At 38.9% G+C, this 23,092-nt stretch overlaps 1 protein-coding gene across 2 annotated transcripts; it reads right to left on the bottom strand.

Moving 5' to 3' along the window:
• Positions 1-676: 676 nt before the first annotated feature.
• Positions 677-22,677, bottom strand: LOC127663180 (equilibrative nucleobase transporter 1-like). Of its 2 annotated transcripts, XM_052154675.1 has the most exons (12): positions 22,445-22,677; positions 22,232-22,361; positions 19,854-19,900; positions 19,689-19,765; positions 18,997-19,089; positions 18,250-18,389; positions 17,322-17,452; positions 12,051-12,194; positions 11,748-11,855; positions 4,760-4,946; positions 3,163-3,286; positions 677-2,872 (listed from the first exon to the last, which is right to left on the bottom strand). In XM_052154675.1, the coding sequence occupies exons 1-12, from the start codon at positions 22,629-22,631 to the stop codon at positions 2,753-2,755; spliced, it is 1,488 nt and encodes a 495-aa protein (XP_052010635.1). In that variant the 5' UTR covers positions 22,632-22,677; the 3' UTR covers positions 677-2,752. The 2 variants fall into 2 exon arrangements, with proteins under 2 accessions (XP_052010635.1, XP_052010636.1); XM_052154676.1 differs by lacking the exon at positions 18,250-18,389 and having other exon boundaries at positions 17,322-17,382.
• Between the last annotated feature and the right edge of the window lie 415 nt (positions 22,678-23,092).

Genomic DNA, 23,092 nt, shown 5'->3' with positions numbered 1-23,092 from the left:
CTTACTACATAAAATTGACTTTGTTATGAGTGTTAGGGTTACAATGTTTGCAACTTTGTAGTGGAGATGACTACCAGCGTAGGTAGTAATTTGAAACATTATTGTGTAAGAAAGGGCTCCAACAATGAGCTTATGGCAATTCACTTCATGCACCACCTGCTGAGACAATCCTATGAGCAGCACATGTTCAGTATGATGATATGGAGTGTGATGTTCACAAAAAAGTTAACTTAGTGCGCCGTCTACTGGTGCACGCTCTACTTTACACCATGTGACAAAAGGGTATGGATGCCAGGATGTCTGCAGAACATTTTGGGGCAGAAAAACACAATCATTTTTAACACATTTACTTTACCGAATTAGAACTGTTCCATGCTGCTTTCTGAAAATTGGTCAGAAATGATTTGTGATCATTTTATTCCATTAAAAGCCTACGGATTTTCAAAACCTTTTACTATTAAAAACTCGGTCTGCATAGTTTTGCAAACATATTTCCAAGTGTGTATCTCTTGTTCATGGCTAAGTACATATGTTCAAGAATACTTTGTATTTGTGTAACTTAATCTCTACTGAGTTTCTTACCAGTCACCTTAAGGCTGCTCACTGGGGTTTGTAAAGCACTGTAAAACTGCTTTGGAGTGGTATTTTTTGGGGAAAAGGGTGCTATACAAATATATTTGGACCGAATTGAAAATGTTTGTCTTCAGATTTATGCATCTACAATTGTCTAAATGTGGGTAGGAATAAAGATATGTGGTCAATTTCATACAACCTGATTTAATTCACAATTTGAAATTATGTCCAATAAATTAATTTGAGGAATGTCTTCATGATAACACACTTATGTTTATTGTACATAGTATAAATGGGCTTTTATACCTAAAAAAAAAACAAAAAACATAGCTGCTTTAATATTTTATAAAGGGGTCTCTACTTTATTCAGTTTAGATTTACAGGGACAGTGTTAGGAATTCCTTGTCTTGTTTCACTGTTGCCCTTTGTCTGCCACCTTTGCATTCCTTAGTTTTCACTTTTGTCTTTTGGTTAGCCTTCGTGTTGACTTGTCATTGTTTAGAACTACACTTCCCAGAATCCACCTGCCATCATCACTGCCATTTTGTTCATTGTTTTCACCTGTGTCTCATTCAGTCATCACTCACTGTGTATTTAAGCCCTGCTTTTTGTTCACTCCTTGTCGTTCGTTGAATGTTGTTAGCCTGGTGTGTGTTCCCTGCCCGTGTTTTCTATGTTATGTTTATTTCCCCATTGAGGGTTTTCCTTTGTGATTTGCCTGTTTGTTTATGTAATAAAGTTGAACTGCAACTGGATCCGCATCTCCTCGTCTGCCTTCGCTGCTCGTTCATAACAGACAGTGCACATGAATAAACAAGAAGGAAATGCATGCAGATCATTTGACATATTATTCAGATATCAATTTCTGACTTTCCAAAAGTCAGTCTAAACTTCATTAGTCGTGTCTAAATATTTTCCCTTTATTTGAGTAATACTGATACATCTGAAGAGTTGCAAATCATTTAATAACACTACTCTGAGACAGTTATAAGCACTATGTAATTCCTTTAGTGTCCTACAGAGGGCTCTAACAACCATACAAATTCACATGAACATGTAAACATTGGATGAGAAGGAAATCTAGACGTTATATGTGGTACCATGAGTTAAGTGCTCATTACTAGTAATAGCAAGTTCAAGCTACACTGAATTTATACCAGTTTGACAATACATTTGCAGAGATTTCACCCCTGTTTGGTTGTAACCTCCATGTCATCATATTCTAACGGGGATCCCTTATGATTATCCCTACTCTAGTAATCTTATAACTTTATATCATCATTTCTAACATTTATCTTTATAACTTTTATTTTTATCTTTATCAAAACGTTTTGAAAGCAGACATTATTTCTGCAATTCCATTTGGTGTCGCTATAGACACCAGAAGTACATACTTCAACTTTAAAAGGAAAAGTTCACCCAAAAATTATACTGCTCTTATCATTTACTTGCCCTTATGCCGTCTCAATCTCCTATGATGTTCTTCAAAGGTATTTTGATAGATGTATGATGTCCCTATAATGTAAGTCAATGGGGTCCAAAACCTTTATTCAAAAAGGACATAAAGACAGCATGAAATGAATCCATACAGCACAAGAGGTTTAATACAAGTCTTCTGAAGTGATATGGTTTTGGGTGAAACACAGACCAAAATTTAAGTCCTTATACACTATAAATCTTGAATCAGCAGTCTAGGTGCAACCATGAGAGAACACGGTTGTCTCACCCAAAGAGATCATCCCATCGCTTTAGAAGACATCGATTAAACCACTTGAGATATCTGGATTACCTTAACTCGGCCTTTAAGTCCAAATGAACTATTCCTTTAAAGTTTGCTATTACGAAACACATAACAGTGTCTCAATATTTTCTTATTCGCGTACTGTATAATCTTCTTTTACGCATGTGTATGAGTGTTCATAATAACATGCCTCCCTCTATATTGCAAAATCCAAGAGGCGGGGACTGTGAGAATATTAGTAAAGTGGGTGGAGGGTGGCTGTTAAATTTCCTGCTGTAATATGTCTTCATGTGGTCAAGGGTCACGGAAAGGTTAGTAACACATTCCTTTCCATGATAGGAATGTTTTTGGTTCTTTTTGTGAAAGACAAGTAGTACTTGTAACAGAAAGCAGTTTAAAAATCAGAGGTCAGGCTGATATTCCCTTTGCAGAGTGGGCTTATGAAGAGGCACTACTGTTGTTATTGGCTCGCTGGGCCGCTTGACGCTGGCAGTGCAGATAAACATAGAGAGGGTTGATGAAGGCCAAAAGACTCAGAACAGTCAGACCGATGTTCACCTGGAAAAGAAAATCAATTATTACAGTTCAGTCAGCACTACTGATCCTAAACAAGCCTTTGTAGAGTGTCAGAACTCTACAACGAAACATATATTTCATGTATACCGAATTCTAATATGTTGTATCTACAGTATTCAATTAAAACAGATAGATAGTGATATGGTTATATGTGCCAAAATGACCACCACTGGAGGGTTATTTTAACAGTGGGGTTGTTTTGTTAATTCATATGTTTACTTTATTATGAAACTGAAAAAGTGTAAGCGTGGTGGGACACATTGGGGGCTTACATAGAGAGCGTCTCCACCAAGTGGTCCCTTTATAAGGGTGAAGCAGGGATACTGGAGCAGAGACACCACGGCTGAGAGAGCCATCACCATTCCAAACAGCTTTCCAAAGTGTACTGGTGGAAACCTGACAAGAAAATTAATTCACACACACATGCATAATTAAACACAAACACCCATCACCCAATCATAATGCTTTCTCCTTCAATTAGGGAAGCACAAAATACTGGTGACTATATTGGTACCGGCTACTTAGGGCTGTCGCAGTTATGAAGTTTGGCTGATGAATTGTCAAACAAATAATTTCGATTATGACGATTGTCTCTTTGGGTTTTAACGATTAATTGCTTCTTAAATTGTCCTATTTTTTAAGCTGCATGTGTTAAAATATTTAACTTACAAACTTATCAATGCCATGAAAACTGTTTCTAATATCATTACTTTGAATACTTACAATTTGTCTCTTTTGGTCAACTTGAATTTTGGTAAATTTTACATTTACAATGTTGTTTTTATAACATAAAACAATAAAACAATATGAATGGGCCTATATATCTTATCGTATTATATTATATATAGATCATATTTTATTTTATTAAATTAGATTATGCAATAGTAAAGTATTTCTGTCCTAATTTCTTCACTTTCACACATTGTTTTAATGCTCATTGATTAAACCCAAAAGACTTTATTTTTCATGAAGCAAAACCATTGAGATTTAGTTTCATCATTTTATTACTCCCACTTACTACACAGTTACATTTGATTTGAGTAAAATCTATTTTATTAGCTTATTTGTAGACAGCATAGAGTAACACAAGAGATTGAACATGAGCAAATCTAATTCTTGGTTTAGAATATTCCGGTATGCTGACATCGACCCCTTTCAACCAAGTTATCTGACATCTTTGCAGCAACTCAAATGGGTTGACTTTTTCCTGTGGCACTACTGATAGCACATTGTGTCAGCAGCCTCAGAGAAACCAGGAAGTGTTTGCATTCACATAAATAATGTTTCTGAGGTTGTATTTTCCCTATAAAGCCCAAATTATTCTTCGAATTTGGTGCGAATGCTCAGCCTTTCAAAGTGTACTCCATTTGACTGTGCACGCACACACACACAGGTGGCTGACACATGCGTGCTATGATTGCCATGAGATACTGGACTATGAATGAGTTCAGAATTGCATACTACCATACTACTCATACTTTTTCTGCTATAGACACATATGGCAGAATTAGTAAGAGCAGTATGGTAGTAAGCCTTTTTCTCTTCAGGCTACTGTTGTTTTGTGGTGATTACATCTTATAGCTCTTCTTCATGACAGCAATGGTTCAAATGTGATTGTTGACACCTTGTGGACCCATTATGTAGTGCAAATAATTCCATGTGCATGCACATTTTGCACATTAAGAGTATATGTGATTAAAAAAATCAGGTCGAGCACTCTGCCATTGACGTGTTTATTGTCAGAGCGCGGATCATACCTTCAATGTATTACAAACGCCAAATGGTTCGACGCACCCAAAAAATATAAAAGCAATAAACTGTAAGACGATAGAGCGCAGTGTAAAAATAACTTTGTTTTTGATGACTCACGCCACACTGATGAAGGCAGCATTTCCTCCATAGAGGAATGATCTGTTCAGGACCTCAAGGATGAAGGTGAGGTATTGCAGAGGGAGGATAGGTGTGGCGGCACACACTGAAAACAGCAAACACTGAAGTGCAGTCAGCGACAGGGACAGAACAGCTGCATTCAGGTCAGCTTCATGGTCACTCTGTCCTGCACAACACCAGATAGGAAAGAGGAAAGATTGTGGTTTAATGGTTTTATTTATAAGAAGAGAAACTAAAGAGAAAAAGGGAGTTGGTCATTAAAATTGCGAAGTTGTATTCGATTTTTATTTGTATTTTTTCCCCCTTGAGGTACATTTATAACGTTAATGGTTTTCCCACACCAAAACCAACATTAACATTTTGTTGTTCATGAGCTTTTTCGTGACCACTCTCAGACCCTTGGAATTAAATGTGCTGCTGTACCTTTAAGAGTTATGTGTAAATGCCCTCCTTGCATGTGAAATGAGAAAAGGCACTTTGCTGCAATTATTCACAAACTGCAGGTTTGCTGTTAGGTCAAATATAGTTTGCACCAGGAGAGAACTGGCCAGGGCCAGTTGATACGCAAGTACCGCCTATCCTACAGGCGAAATATGCAGCCACTCTGGGCCCCATGAAGACCCCATTACAGACCAAATATTCAATGGGCTCTGTAAAGATAAGCTGATACAATGGCTTTAATTAAAACATTTAAAATAAATTACTTTTATTTTGAAATTACTTACATATTGTAACGCATCTCCATTTGAGCGAATTAACATCTGTACCTTGTGTGGACCCCATTTTTTGACATACACGTCACAATAATGGTGACAAGACAACATATTAAGTATAAAGATGAGCTCTGAATAATCACAAAATGACAAATAACGGCAAGTGACAACAAATACAATAACAACAGAATATATAAAATATGAAAACAGTAAAGCTATGAGCAGTACATAGTAATTTGCATAATTTATTCATACCGAAGTGAGCTGAAGTGCGGCTTGCTGAATAATGTTCACGCCTGATAATAATGTTGAAAATAAGTCATGAAAAATATTACTTTGTGGCCATTTAAATCATTGAGGCTTACTTTGTTTAAATGATTGCAAAAAAGCATTAGGCTTTTAACTTTCTCTCAAGAATAATATGGGGAAGGAATTAAAACACTGTATATATATAAAGATGCAACAAACTCACATAGAGTGAAAATATGATAAATTAATCTGCAAAATATCTGCAAAGATCTGCACTTTTTTTACATACAGAATATTTATATATGTACATATTCTGGCTAACTTTACAGTTATGTGAGTAATTGACATTAAATTTGAAGCATTGTCATCAGGGTCCTGCTGTGTGACACTTTCTTCATCTAACTATTTCAAACATCATTTTATGAGCTTTTATAACTATATCTAATATATTATTATTATACTTGTTGTTTGCTGTGAGAAATATGAAATTGTACATGCTGTTCTGCTCTGTGTGTGTGTTTCTGGCCTTCCATGTGTGTTTGGTTGACCCCAAATGCAGGCTGCAGTGCAAGCGTATTGAGTCAATATATTTAGCAATTGCTGACCGTTTCTCTCTTCCTCTTTATGATGTTCCGCATTTTATGCAGCATACTTATTTCTGTGAGTTGATTAGGTCATACTTGTCCTCTTGAGGTGAACAGGGTCAACCATATGGCATAATGACTGGGGCATCTGTATATGGCCTTGTTCCTGTATTACTCCAGAGTACCCTGTTTCTCCCCCTTGATCATAAGCCTTGTTGTCGCTTTACTATTGGCTGTTTATTGTCTCATGAAGAATAAAAATTACATGCTTGCTGTAATAAACGTTGAGTAGATTGAATACAGACCGACTGTGAGTGTTGTCGTTCTTTCTACTTCCTTCGTGAAGTCTACAGAGACTCAGACTCACGACTGCACCTCACTGGGCACAAACATAGAAAGACGGGACCGGGGAATTGGAGATCGCGACTAGATCCAAAATATTCCAAACACAACCTCATATTACATTTACATTTATGCATTTGGCAGACGCTTTTATCCAAAGCGACTTACAGAGCCCTCATTACAGGGACAATCCCCCTGGAGCAACCTGGAGTTATGTGCCTTGCTCAAGGACACAATGGTGGTGGCTGTGGGGCTCGAACCAGCCAGATTACCAGATTACCAGTTATGTGCTTAGACCACTACACCACCACCAATCCTATATTAACTATATACTAGATGTTTATGCTGACTTGTCACAGCGCATAAAATACACATTTTCCCTTGAACTTTCATGTACATTTTAACCTAACATCTGTATGTCTGAAAAAACATTTTCGGATATGTGTAAGGAGGGATTCAGGGGAAAGGTGGAGGCGAGAACTGGCTTAACAATATAAATAATATTTCATTAAATAAAAAGACACACACATACACATACAGGGCAGCTGCCCGTAATTCTCTCTCTCTCTCGAAATGTCATCACCGGCCACCTTTATCCCTCGCGCACACCATCAGGCTGATTGGGGACCAGGCGCGCGTCGTTCCAGCCCGGCCCCACCCTCCTCCGCTCTAAACTCCTCCCGGCATGGTCTCAGGCCGGGGAGGCATGATGAACATCTACCCCTTCTCGGGGCGTGCCTTGCACCCATCTGCCAGCTGGTCATCCCCACCTTCCTAGACCTGGGAGGAGAAGAAAAAAAAGGAACAAAATAGGCGAAGGAATAGCCACCACGGAGCGACACAGAGAGAGAAGCAGCTCACTCACCGGTTCTCTGATGTGCCTTCGCGTGGTGTGTGGAGTGTGATCACTCCTCCACACTCTCAGGCGGACAACAGTCGCTCCTCCCCGGGCGGACCGGAGTCAAACCGTGTTCCCGGCGACCCTTGGGGACACTCCTCCCCCGCTGGCAGTGGCCCTACTGCTCCAGGCGGTTGGGGAGTCGGGCACGGATGGCGGTTTCTCTCGACCCCTCCGCTTTTCTGGGGGATGACAGGGCACTCCTATGCCCCTGGCATCAGCTCCATCGCTCCAGGTGGTCGGGGAGTCCAGTGCCCACTTGCCCCGTGGACAGCGGCCATTCCCCACGTCTGGGCGGTCGGGCTACTCCATCACCCAGCGGATGGCGGCGGCGCACACCTGGGTGGACGGCAGTGTCGAGGACTCTGCGATGGGCATCCCTCACATGATTGGTGAGAGGCAGCTCCGGTGAGTCAATTTGCTCTGTGTGTTTTGTAATTTTCTCTCCCTCATGTCTTGCAAGCACTGCTGGCATGGATGATCGGTGTTTCCTTGGGAACAATGATTGTTCACTTATCGTATGTAGGGAGAGTGATTGCCTTCCAGTCTGATGGGCGCTGTTCTCTGCACCTCTCCGCTTTAATGGAGGATTCCTACGAATCTCCACGCACGCATCCACAATCTTCTCCCCGATACAGCAGCCAGTTCCGGGATCCACAGTCTTCGCCAGCTTAGTTGAAGTGAATATTTATTGTTAATAAATTGTTAATAAATCCTTTGAACTGTTCCTCTGCTCCAATCTCCTTCGGCACCGGTAGTGTTGGGACATCCTTGGTTGGTAATGCACAACCCACACATAGACTGGTCAACCAACACTGTTCTTGCTTGGAGTCTGTTCTTACCAGTTTCACGGTATACCACGGTATGAAAATGTATGATTTTCATACCATGCACGTTTGCTTATCTACGGTATTGAGAAAAAAATGCAACCGGATGGAGATTCTCACCTGCACGTACTCGTCAACTTGCGCCACACACACATGCAGTGAAGAAAATGTCAGAGAGAAGTGAGGGGAGGGGGTCTGACAAAAGTAAGTGTGTGTGTGTGTGTGTGTGTGTGTGTGTGTGTGTGTGTGTGTGTGTGTGTGTGTGTGTGTGGTAAAGCAATGGGTCGCGGACAGCAGGGAAAGAACAATGCCATGGTTCTCTCATTGAAGATATTTCGGTGGCCGCCCAAGTGATAGCCTATTTAGGACCGCCAAGGCAGATTTAATGATAATCTCGCAATCAGCTAAAGGCTTCTCATCTGCACTTTCACACAAGTGTAACGGAACCAGCTCGTGATCATGATCTGCTCTTCTCTCGGGTGCGTGCGTGCAACAACCGGGCTTCCCTCGATATTGCGGAGCACAGACCGCAAAACTGAAGTAATCAATTTCAATTCTAGTGAGACTTTTCTAGTTTAAAGCATTATGGAGGAAGTCAAGTCAAACCTCTCAAACAGTAGGCAGCCCTGACATCCCAAACAGCACTGAGGAAGAAAAGAGCAATACTGTGCTATGCGCACATTTTTTTACATTATACATCATCACCTTTACCAAATTTTCCCGATTTTACATGAGTAAATGTAACTTATATTTTTACAAAATGTTATAGTTTCTTATGAAATAATCTACAGTTACAATCTATTAGACCTTATTTTATATCAACAGTGGCATTTGAAGTTAAAGTTTCAAGATGTGTTTCAGCTAGTATTTATTTTTTCATAAATACATTAATTTGTTATTATTATTACTATTATTTAAGACTAGCGACTAGCTACTGTTATGTTTACATTTTTAGAAACTGTCATCTTTTTGCACTACTGAGTACTGGTCGGCGCTGCACTGTCTATTGTCCTGTTCATTGTCAGTAATTTGTTGTACTGTCCCGTACTTTTTGCACATGTTTGCACGTGCACTTTATATAGGTATATATAGGTTTTTTATATAGGTATTTTATTTCGTTGTGTTGTCTCATGTGGTCCTGTGTTGGTCCTTTGTTGTTTTTATGTAGCACCATGGTCCTGGAGGAACGTTGTCTCGTTTTGCTGTGTACTGTACTAACTGTATATGGTTGAAACGACAATAAAAACCACTTGACTTGACTTGACTACACTGACCTAACTATGGTAATAAGGAGCCTATCTACCAACCTCCTCCTGTGTAAAATGTATGTTCTGTTTGAATTATGTTTGAAATTAGGAAACAAACAGGATAATGATGAGCTCATATAAGTAAATATGCTCTTCAATTTTTAAAAGAGGGGATAGAAAACTTCCTGTCGCTTTTGTTGTTGACGTCACTCGATGCATGTCCTTGTACTAGAAAACCATGAACAAAACTATGCAACATAAAAGGAAATGCAACCCAGGGTACATTAAATACAGGTTATGTTTTTACTACGGTGGGTCTCTGTTTGATTTCTAATGTAAAATCTGTCTTGTAGCAAAACTAGTTGAGAACCACTGAGTTAAAGGGACAGACAGGAGCAGTCTGTGTTAATTGTTAACAATCATGGACATTACTTTAAAAGCTCACACAGCTGATGTTATTTTTCATTTAGTAGTTAATTTAACATGATATGCTAACATGTAAACTAACATGCTTTAGTTAAATAACATGTTATAGTTACATGCAATTTTTTAATCATGTTTATTTTTATAATTCTGTTTATTCTATTTATTTTATTTATTTTCAAAAGGGAGAATTTTTTACACATACTTCCATTAAAAAACTTGTTTCAAGTTTCAATTATAATAAAGTGTTTGTTCAACCCCCCAAAAAACATCTGTTTTCACTCCTTTAAGGGTAATTGTAACTGATAATAATAATTGTGTAATACCGTATACTGTGATACCGTGAAACCGTGATATTTTCTGAGATGATTATCGTACCGTGAAAATCTCATACCATTGCAACCCTTGTCCTTACTGATCGTCTTAACTCTGCTGTCTCCCCTGTCCAGTCTTGTGTTTTATTTCAGGATGAACCGGCAGATTTATACGGAGTACCGTTGACATACCATGACTTGAGGGCAGTGTTCATCCGGTCCCGCACCGCAACCCTGCCTCCTCATCGCCTGTATGACTACTGTGCGATTCAATTGATTCCTGGCTTTATTCACTCCATGAACAGGTAAGCTATGAACAGGTAACCCTAATATCAATGATTCTCTGGCAGCTGGTCTCATCCACCCTTCCTTGTTGCCAGCAGGGGCATAGTTGTTCTTTGTGGAGAAGGAGGATGGCTAGCTTAGACCCTGTATAGATTATCAGGGGCTGAATGACATCACGGTGAAGAATCGCTATCCTTTGCTTTTGATGTCCTCAGCTAACAAACTCTTGTCCGTCTTTATGAAGTTGGAGTTACGCAATGCTTATCATCTTTAGGATTAGGAAGGGGGATGAGTGGAAGACAGCTTTTAACACCCATACGGGGCACTTTGAATATTTGGTCATGCCTTTCAGATTGGTCAATTCCCCTGTCGTCTTCCAGGGGCTCATAAATGACGTGCTTAGAGACTAGTGAATATTTATTGTTGATAAATCCTGTTCATCTGCTCTTGGGTCTCTTTGTCTCGCTCTTGATTTCTGACATGTTTACAACTATATTTAGTACTGACCATTTGTGAGCAGATCATCCGAAACACATCTTATTACCAACTGTAATAAGGGTCTAAAATGACTGAAGCCAGAGCTAGGGAATGCTATAGAACGGCTTCCAGCGGAAGTCCCACCCACATTAGTTTCAGTAGTATGACACCCAGGAATAAGGTGGATATTGAACCCAGAATATGCCTTTAAGAACTGGCAAGTTAAATAGAATCCTAACAGAAATCGCTATGGTTACTAAGAGATAAGATAGATTCTAGAATTAAGATGCTTCTGTTATATGGCCCCTGAACAGCAAATAGCTGTAATTTAGAAATAAATGTGGGTGGTCATGCGTTGATGTTATCCTGCTGATGTCAGAAATCTGCAAAATTCATTTTGGCAACTTAATTTAAATAATTTAAGCCTAATTTTAATTTCAATAAAATGTTTATAAGAGGTTGTGATTTCTGAAATGCACTGTATGTTTTCTTAGTAATGTTTTATACTGATGTACTACTTTTATATCAAAAACCATTAAGGAAAATTAAACCTCTCATGATGGTCTCATTACCCCTTTAAAGAAATGTATGCATGTTTATATACTGACCTGGTTTCCGTTCTTTTCCCTTGTGGCGGTCCATGATAAGACCGTTCCAGGGGGCACAAAGGATACCACACAGCTGAGTGAATGCAAATGCATTTGTATATCGGCTCACTGTATACAAAAACAATAAGACTGTTTACAGCAAGGAAAATGAAAATAACACATTTCGAGCTCATGATACACACATGACACAGCTTGAGTTGTTAGCATGCATATCTCTACAAATACATACTGCCCACAGGCATGGGTTGACCTGCACATAAATAGCTGGAAATAATGATAACACGGTATGTGTGTACTGTATACCAAGGCCTGGATCTCCACCAGCAAGATGATTTAGCATATGGTTTAAAGTCCCAATGAACAAGTAGTGTCTCAGCTGCATCACAGAAAGCCACAGCATATGCCACATGAAGAACCAGGACAGCAAACAGCTCTTGAAGCTTTGCTCTGATGACAACACATACATGCATTGTGTTAATAGACTTAAAACTGTCACACTTGAAGTGCTATTTTAAACCATGACAAACAATGTAATGCTAAACCATGTGACTTTTGTTCTTTTTAAATAAATTGAGAAATCAAAGTGAAATTCAATTTTGTAAGCACTATTTTATATAACATCTTTTCATGAAATATAACCATTTAAATAACAAAGGTGAAAAAAGCACAATGAAAGTGCTTAATAGTTTTATTAGTTAATACGTTTGACTGTCGGCAGGAATTCTGGTGTACATTGTAGCTTATTCTGACCAAAAACTACTGAGATACTATTAAACCTTTTTAACGTGAATGGTCAGCCTTTCAAAGTGAACTCCAATTGGCTGTGCACACATTGACAAGTGGATGACGAATGCATGCTACGACTCAAAAATCACTGAGATACTACTAAAGAGATTTTCTAAAAATTATCTCATATTTTACTCACCCTAATGCTATCCCAGATGTGAATGACTTTCTTTCTTCTGTAGAACACAAACTAATTCATTTTTTATTTTTTTTTACTTTAGAACAGGAGTTGGGAACCAATGGCTCGCGAGCCACAACTGGCTCTTTGATAAAAAATCAAGCGGATTGCCGGGTGTCTCACCATCAACGACACATGATCATTTAAAACTTTCTAGAGATAATTTTCCTGCAGAAAGTGTGGGTGCGATGGCAATGCTTAAAGTCAATGACACTTTTTGGATTTCCTTTCTCCCAAATTTGTCATACAGCCTACTCCTGATGAACAAGGTTTGAAATTAACACCTGCCAAATGTAGATTTTCCAAGCAAAGTATTTTGCTGATGTAAGAAATTAGTCCCAAATACATGCGTTTGACAAAACAAGTGTGATTATATTTTGAAGAACAGACGAAAGAAAACTCACAGTGCAATGAAAGCACCTCTCCAAGACACATACATGCATATAGTTCTGGGCCTCGTTTCCCAATAACTTTTGATTTTAAATGTTAAGATCTTTTTCTACGAGCGATTTTACGAACGTTCGTTATTCGTTATGTGTGCCCAGAATGTGTGAAATAGCCCCCTCCACCCGCCAAATGCGATGAGGCTCAATCCAGTTCACAAGCTTCTTGTCCAGATGCAGGTATTTCATGCACGAGTAATGTTGCTCATCTACCCCCAACAGGCGGGTGACCTTTAAGGCATCTCGGAGTAGCACATGATGTTAGACACAATCTATTTTTACCCAAAACCAAATGGATCACTTCAGATGCCATTGATTAACCCACTGGAGTCTTATGGATTACTTTATTGCTGCCATTGTGTGCTTTTTGGATCTTCAAGTTTTTGGCCACCATTCACCTGCTCATACCATTATATGATATTCTTTGAAAAATATTCAATTGGGTTCTGCAGAAGAAAGTCATACACATATGTGTTGCATGAGGGTGAGTAAATGATGAGATAATTTTCATTTTTGGTGAACTCCCTTTAAATAACCCTCTAAAGTGTTTGGGAATGTTATTATGAAAAGTAACATTACATTATTGTGTTACACCTAATACAAAACAAACTATAGGACTTTTCTTTGTAAATTGAGGCATTAAAATACTTTTGCATTACTTTTTAAAAAGAAGTGAAAACTTTTTTTAAAAAGAACACTTTTTGCACATCACACACATTACTACATATGTGACTATGTTTTGGAGAAGGGACAGGTTTTTTAGTTGTATTTGTCAGTAAATACATTACATAAATACAAAAGTAGGCCTACCACAAAACGTAATAAAAAATAACTCTTTCTCTAAGGTCTTTTGTTGTAAATTTAAACAGTAGAGTGGCACTTGTTACATCCAAAAAGTTATCTGACATATTACTTGTAATGCGTTCCCATCAATATTGAGTTTCAAATAAATAGGTTGGCATGCAGTGAAGCGATAGCTCATTCAAACAATGGTGCAGCATTGTCCATAAAATTTGTACTGAAAATAAAGAAGAATTGAATAAGTTAATAAATACTGTACCTGTCACGGAATGGGGTGTTTAAAGGAAGGACCCAATCTCAGATGGCATCAATGAGCTTTTTTATTTAAAATACAAAACAAACATAACATAAAAATGTAACGACATTAACAAAACCAACTGTAAAAAAACACACAAAGATCGAATGGACAAGGAAGAAAACCAATGAGTGAAGACAATCCAGCACAGGACAGCAAACATGAGGTGCTAATAAAAGGAGAGAAATCAAACAGGTTATAATGGGGAACAGGTGAAACCAATAAACTAATAATCAACAGACAAGGAGGTGGGGTGTGACGCAAGACTGAGAGACACATGGCCATATTAAACTAAACAAAGCCACTCGCTCTCACAGAAAACACCCGAATGACACGAGCGTATATCACCAGAGACAACGGCAACATGCGCTCATGCCAAACAAGAAACAAGATGGGACATTTATGCAAGGGCTTGGCCACAGATAAACAGGAAACCAAGACCGAAGCAGCCAAACCCCAGCACAACATGTCAACGGATTGCAACCCGGACACACAACGCAACGCGAAGTGCGCCCGAGGTCGCAAGAGACAAACACAAATCAATTGACAAGAGTGCATGCTGCAAGATGACATAAGAGCAATGCACTTGTGCCAATAACCAACAAGACAAGAGAATGCATGACAATGCCAAAAGGGTGAGCCATGCATTCTCACATAGAGTAGACAAGACAAAAAACAAGGATGTCAGAACTCAGCCACAAAGACAACAAAACACAATCAACATAAGTGGCTGAACTCTGACATTACTCCCTCCCCCAAGAAACACCAAACATGACACAAGACCAACAGAACAAGCACAAACACAGAACAGAACAGACAGAAAACAGGGAAAGGAGGGCAGGGAACCAGAATGGAGCCGGTAGCACAGACCAGGAAGGAACTAGCAGGGCAAACCAGGGCAGAGCTGGTAGAACCAACCAGGGTGGAGCCGGCAGGACAAGACAGGGAACCCAGATCGAGGCCAGAGTCCGGTGGCCAAGGTGGATGTCTCTGAAGAGGGTCAGAGTCCGGCGGCCAAGGATGAGGCCTCAACAGGGATGACAGAACAGACACACTGAGCATGGCACAGTCGATGACCACAGGGAACAATGCTGACAGTGGACGGCAATGCTGGCAGTGACTGGGGAATGGCCCCTGTGGCCGAGAGCGCTGGCAGCAGCAGCAGCAGAGGAATCACCTCAGTGGCTGGGAACACTGGCAGCAACTGTGGAATGACCTCCATGGCCATGAGTGCAGGCAGCGGCAGGGGAACGGCCTCCATGGCCGGGAACGCTGGCAGCGACTGGGGAACATCCTTCGTGGCCAGGAATGCTGGCAGCAACTGGGGAAAGACCTCCATGGCTGGGAACGCTGGCAGCGGGAACGGCCGCCACTTCCTGGCGGTCGGCAGCGTGAACAAGCAGGAGGGCTGCAGCTAACCCGTTCTTCTCCCTGCTCCTCCTTTATGGGTCATAGGTGGAAATGCTTTTCCACCTATGACCCATAAAGGAGCAATGTCACTCGTGTCATAGGTGGAAATGCTTTTCCATCTCACCCCAACTGAGAGACTGATAGAGGTCAATGTTAAAAACCTCCTTAAGATAAGTCTCATCATAATCCAGCTCTTCCACAATGCAAATTCCCACATGTGAGTTGGGAAGGACCCAATCGCAGATGGCATCAGTGAGCTTTTTATTTTAAATACAATATTAAACATAAAAATCTCACAAGGGCAAAACCAACTGAAAAAAAACACACACACGAAGATCGAACAGACAGGGAAGAAAGCCAACCAATGTGTAAAGATAAACCAGCACAGGAGAGCAAACACGAGGAGCTAATAAAGAGAGAGAAATCAAACAGGTTATAATAGGGAACAGGTGAAACCAATAAACTCAGTAAAAAATGCGGGACTGAGAGACGCGTGGCAATACAGAACTAAAAAAGCCACGCGCTCTCACAGACACAACACCCGAATTACACGAGCGCATATCGGTAGAGCCAACGGCAACATGCACTCATGCCAAACAACAAACAAGATGGGACATTTGTGCGAGGGCTCAGCCACAGATAAACAAGCAACCAAGACCGAAGTGGCCGAACCCCAGCACAATATAACAATGGATTGCGACACGGACACACAGTGCAAAGCGCGCCTGAGGTTGCGAGAGTCAAACACAAAACAATTGACACGAGTGCATGCCTCAAGACGACATAAGAGCAATGCACTCGTGTCAATAACCAACAAGACAAGAGAATTCATGACAACGCCAAAAGGGTGTGCCATGCATTCTCACATAGACTAGACACAAAACAAGGATGTCAGAGCTCAGCCACAAAGAAAACAAAACATAATCAACATAAGTGGCTGAACTCTGACAGTACCACCTATTAAAATGTTCATAAGAACAAACTTTTTCAGACAAAACTCAGCAAGCAAAGCAGACTATTCAGTTGTCCAAAGTGCTGTTAATTACCTCAATAAAACTTTTGAATATCTTTCAAAGATTTTATACCATTAACCCCACAAACACAGGCAAATCCAGTAAAATGATTTATGGGTATCACTTACTGTAGACTTGTGGACGCTTTTTAAAATCAGACTCTGATTTCTCTTGGAAGTTAAAACTAGTTGATTTCAACAGCTATAACCACAGCTTTTAAGCACAGAAATTTTAGAGGCGAAATAAATAAATTAATATTTTGTAACTGAACTTTGGAAGGTGAACAATAATTATTAAAATTTGAATGCTGATATTTTGTAGGAAATTTTTCACAGCTTAAATATACAACCATGTGAATTTTATACCCAAAAAAAACGCAAGCACTGTTAATGCAATGCGTTTATTTTACAATTAGAGCAATTCAGAGTGCTTTTTTGTTTTAAAGATTTTGTCATAAATATACTTCCATACCCATTTCAGATTCAATAACTCAACCCATTAGGGAAACTGGCATAGAAATAGATCTTAATTAGTCTACTAACACTTTGTTTTAGAAGTAGATTACATCAAATTATTTATGAAATTGTTCAGATGTTTCATGGGGTAGATCACTGGATCTGTCTGGTTAAGACAGTCTATTGCACTTACCCATTTTGTCTGTGTTTTGGCCTTTGGCTGAATTTTCTTTAAATGGCATTTCCTCTTCAGTCTGTGAAGAGTGGATGTTGTTCTTTTCAGTCATTGCAATATCATAATCCTGAGTCTCTCCACATTTCACACTATCACATTAAAAGAGAGGCAGTAAATCCTATGCTAACTAGCCTGGACAATGTATTAAATTAATAATTCACCCAAAAATGAAAATTCTCATCATTTACTCACCCCGATGCCATCCCAGATGTGTATGACTTTTTTTCTTCTGCAGAACATGAATAAAGATTTTTAGAATATGTCAGCTTTGTTGGTACAATGCAAGTTAATGGTGACCAGAAATCTGAAGGTCCAAAAAGCACAAAAAGGCAGCATATAAGTAATCCATATGAATCCAGTGGTTAAATCCATATCTTCAGAAGCGATATGATAAGTGAGGATGAGTCTTTTTTTTTTGTTTACTATAAATCTACCCCTTTGACCTACCCCAACCAGTAGTTGGCTAAATGTGAAAGTGAAAGTAACTTCCACACCAGAATGTGAATGTGAAAGTGTATATTAACAGTAAAAAAGGACTTAAATATTGATCAGATTTTCACACACATCTATCACATTGCTTCTCAAGACATGGATTAAACTACTGGAGATGAATGAATTACTTTTATTTGGCCTTTATGGTATTTTTGGAACTTCAAAATTCTGGTCACCATTCGCTTACATTGTATGGACCTACAGAGCTGAAATATTCTTCGAAACATTTTCGTTTGTGTTCAGCAGAAGAAAGAAAGTCACACACATCTTGGATGGCATGAGGATAAGAAAATGATGAGAGAATGTACATTTTTGGGTGAACTATCCCTTTAATGAATAAAACAGAAAATAATTTAAGGTTATTTCGAAAACTTTAGTTTTAGTTTTAGTTTACCCGTAGGTGAAGTTCTCAGGGAGGGGGTATGGGATACGTGTACGAGGCAATAGCACAAATGTACGGAACAAATGAATGACACTGCAGCAGGACAGGAAGAGAAAAGACCCTCGCAGAGAGACTCCATCCTCAAACAGAAGCTGAAGGAAAGAGAAGGCATCATCGCTATCATGACAAAATATTTACAGACGCAGTAATAGTTATTATTATGTAGTTAAAGGAACAGATCACCCAAAAAAAGTAACATAATTTATTCACTCTCATGTTGTATGACTCTCTTCCTTAGATGGAACACAAAAGATGTTTTAACGAATATCTAAGTCCGTCTTTACAATACAAGCCAGTTGATAGTAACTCACTTTAAAGCTTAAAAAAGGATCCATAGGTATCATAAAAGTAGTCTATGAAATTCATGCATCATATACCAAGTCTTCTGAAGGCATGCGGCAGGTTTTTGGTGAGAAAGCACCCAAAACATTTTCAGAGAAAATCAGTGAAAAGTGTCATGTTAAAAAATGACAGAATTTTTCATTTTGGGGAGAACTATTCCATTAATGTCTATTTAAATATTTAGAAATGCCATAAAAATTCTACAGTATATGTTTTATATATTTTCTCTGTGGAGCCCCTGCAATACCCTCACAAACCACTGGTTGAAAACCTCGGCACCAGATTATTCTAATTCATTTTTTGTCCCTTCAATCATCAGCAATGTCATATTTTTATGATCAGTTATTGGCCTCTTACCTTGATGATGAGGAAGACTGCTGAGGAAGAGTCAAAAGCTCCATTATACATAGTGATTATAGTTGAGCGATGTTTGCCAAAGAGATTCCCCACCTGAATGGAGCAGATTGAGAGAAATGTAGATTTTTACCTGATTACTGTATATGGTAAATCATATACACATAATGTCTATGTCTTGTTATTATCATCATTCCTATATCACAGAAAACAGGACATTCATTGCTCTACTGAAATAAAAAAGTGCCGTGTACAGTGTAGATCTACTCTGACTTTCAAAAACACAAAACTCCCCAGCCAGTTAACCAAGACAAGGCTTTAAAACATGGCTGTTAAAAAAGAGGATAGAGGAAGACAGTGAACGCATGGACGGCCGTTACCAGAAGCCAATGATTATAGTTTATAAAGTTATAAATATGGATATTTTAAGGCTTCAGAAGGCCTTTATTAACCCCCTGGAGCTGCATGGATTACTTTTTTGATTCCAGTTATAAAGCTTGGAAGATAATTTGTTATATTTATATTTTTTTATATAACTCCGATTGTCATTTTTGGGTGAACTAACCCTTTAAATCCAACCAGTAGCACACTCATATCCTATGACAAATTTAGTGAAAAACTGCTTGGAGAACTCTGGCTGCTCATACATTTATTATTAGGTTTGAAGAATCATTGACCCCTGAAATATCCAGTACCTGTATATTGGTCACGAAGAACAATACTCCACCCACAGCAATGAAGGACAGAGCAGGGAAGAGGAGGATGGAGTTAGCTGTAGGAGTGAACATCAGTTATGACCATAAACAAACTGAAATGTATCAATACACTGAAGGTGAAATAAAGATACAAACTGTATTTACCAGGACTTGAAAAGGCTATTAACAACATTCCTGTAGTGTAAACGGATCTGTAAAGTAAATCATAAAACATTGAGAATACACTGTATGAGAATAGACCAATGTAAGAGAGGCCCTCAATGTTTTTCTGACTTCACTAACTGTCTCTGCCCTCCCTCGCTCTCTCTGGAAAGTTTTATACAACAGATTTAGCTGTCTGAGCTGTGAGATACAGATTCCTCCAAATGTATTTTGGACATTTGCAAATTAATTATTTGTATTATTTATAGATGGTACATATCAAACCAAGTGGCATCTGTCACAGAGCAAGACAGAGACCCAAGAGCAGAGGAACAGTTCAAAGGATTTATTTACAGTTCAAAATAATAACTTCAAAAGCAGAGTTATGAGGAAACCTCCGTTGAAGAGCAGCAGACATGCAGCAAACTGGAAGACAACCACAATTCTGACACGCGGGTAGAGACGGGCAACCAAACAGATACACAAGACAGGACCGACTAGGCAGAGAGAGTGAGGGAAGTTACATAACCAAACAGCTTTCTATAATGGTAACACACAACAATCACTACAGACTACATTCAACAATCCATACAAGAACATGACACACGAGGGGATTAAAATAGGTAAGAACAAACAAGGGACAGGTGATGCTTGTCAGCTGAGAGTTGTCATGATCAGCGTTCCCATGGAAACAATCAGGGTTCCTATGGAAACGCTGATTCTGTTTGCCAGCGGTACCTGAAACACATGAGGGAAAAAAACGTCAACACACTTGGAACAAAACAAACAGAACATGGAGCATGAGTGTCTGGATCCTGACACAGACCGAAACCAAACCAGATAGTAAGTCAGGATCCAGACACCATGCACTGGACATGAACAAGTCTGACCGAAGAGGGCACGGTGGTAATTCACACCCGGACCTGTGCGCTCAACACAAACACAGAACACAAAACACAACATGGGGTGATTATGTCACAGTCCCAGCAGACAAAAAACCCAACCTGACAAAGTGACAGGACTGTGACTACATCTGCAAACAAATGCTGTATTTATTTGTTCATCATATTAAACATGGGAATTATTTTTTAATTGCACAAATGTCAAACGCAAAATCTTTCACTGTAAGCACTATATATTGTTTAAAATGTTTTCCTTGAAAAGTGTGTATGTGCTTACTTTTTTATTAAAGGTGGTTTGATATGGCATTATACATTTTAAAGTGTTGCCTAAATAATAAATACTTTCTGGTACTCTTTTCGCATGAAATGGTAGACAACAAAATATAAACACACACACACACACACACACACACACACACACATTCCAGTGGCTGCAACCTACTGGTACAGAGTAAACATAAATCTTGAATATTGATAACACAATTTTCATTCCTCAGCAATAGAGGATTTATGTAACAATATGTTTATTTCTTGGCTCCATTTCTACTGAGACTAAAAACTCAAAATCTCTCCACCACAGATCACTCTTTCCTGCCAAAAATGTCTAATTTTCTCACTATTCTTCTCTCTCTCACACACACACACACACACACACACACACACACACACACACACACACACACACAGTCTCCTTTTATATTACCACATAAATCCAAGCATTTCTCTAATTGCTACTGCATAAAAATACTGATAACAGGAGAATGAATACCACTTTCACAGTGCATATTTTTCACTCTTCTCAAAATTCCTGCATTTTGGAGATGGAGCTAAAGATAGAGGAGCACATCCATTTAAATAAAGTACTGTGGCAATACCAAGGTACTGTAATGTATAAAATGTAACGTCATGGTATTTTGATATACACCATGGTATTGAATGATTACCATATTTTTTACTATGGTATTTACAGGCTACTCCAAGTTACTTCAAAGCATACTGTGCTTCTATGGTTTTCTTTACTAAAGACACATGCTTCACAGACAGTATTGTGGCAGTGCCAAGTTACAATTATGGTATTAGATGGTAATACAATGGTATTTTGATATCCACTATGCTACTGAATGATTACATAATAATTTACTATAGTATTAACATGGTACTCCAATGTACTTCAAAGACTATTATGGCACTACCATAATAGGTTTTCATAACCAAAGAAACATGCTTTACAAACAGTACTGTGGAAATACCAAGGAACAATGATGGTATTAGATGGTAATGCCATGATATTTGGATATATACCATTACCATGGTACTGAATGATTCACTTTTTCATGTGCTGTATGATGGTATTAACATGATCTGCCAAGGTACTTTAAAGCATACCATGGTACTTTTACCAATTAGCCAATCCCAAAAAAAAAAATTATAATAAGTCTTGTCATCCAAACATCCACATGAATTGAAACTTTGACTCACATTCCCAGTAGTCTGGAAACCATGGTGCCAAAGTGGTCAAAAAGGAAGCCATTTGGCAGCAGGAGGAAGTTGTTCATGAAAGAGGAGATAGTAAAGATGAGGGAAAGCTGCTCATCCTGCCCTCTGCAATCTAGTACACAAATAAATAATACACAAACTAAACACTTTCACAGGTGAGCATACGTACTTCACTCATATGTATTTACAACTGACCTTCAATAATAGTTCCATTTATGGTGGCATTCACACACAGATCACTGAAGTAGCCCTCAGTTTTCAGCACAAAGACCAGCGATGCCCAGCCGAACACGGCACCAGCAAACCCCAAACACTCCACTAATCCTGAGACTAGTGTAAACCAGGAGCGAACATTCTGTCCACCACCCTTACAGCCAAACATTTTGCCTATCACTCAATCCTCTTTTCAAACAGCCTCAGTGAGCCACCAGTTTCCTTAAAAGAAAGGTTAAATAAGATAAACCCTCTCACTTTTTCTCTTTATGTGGATGTCTGAGTCTCTTTTCCCTCCCATCTTTTTCCAAATCCCTCCCCTTAGGCATGAAGTTCACAAACTGTCGGATTCAACACAGTAATTAAACACAGCCAGTAGGAATTGTCAATACACAATTCGCCAAATAACAAGTTAAACATAAATTCTAAATAGATATTATTCCAAAACATAAGCCTGGAAGTTTCTGCGTTTGTTAACTACTCAAAATGATAAGCACTGCGTTTGCATGCTGGAATATTTCTGTGTGCTTATAAAAACTCTCCATAACTCCTCAAACTCTAAGAACATCAGCGTTAATACAACGCAAACAACCAAGCCTTCCATATTAATGCTTAAGGTAGGATTTTAGC

The sequence above is a fragment of the Xyrauchen texanus genome, chromosome 23, assembly GCF_025860055.1.
Source record: "Xyrauchen texanus isolate HMW12.3.18 chromosome 23, RBS_HiC_50CHRs, whole genome shotgun sequence".
Classification (NCBI taxonomy): domain Eukaryota; kingdom Metazoa; phylum Chordata; class Actinopteri; order Cypriniformes; family Catostomidae; genus Xyrauchen; species Xyrauchen texanus.
This window is presented reverse-complemented; position numbering and strand designations above follow the sequence as displayed.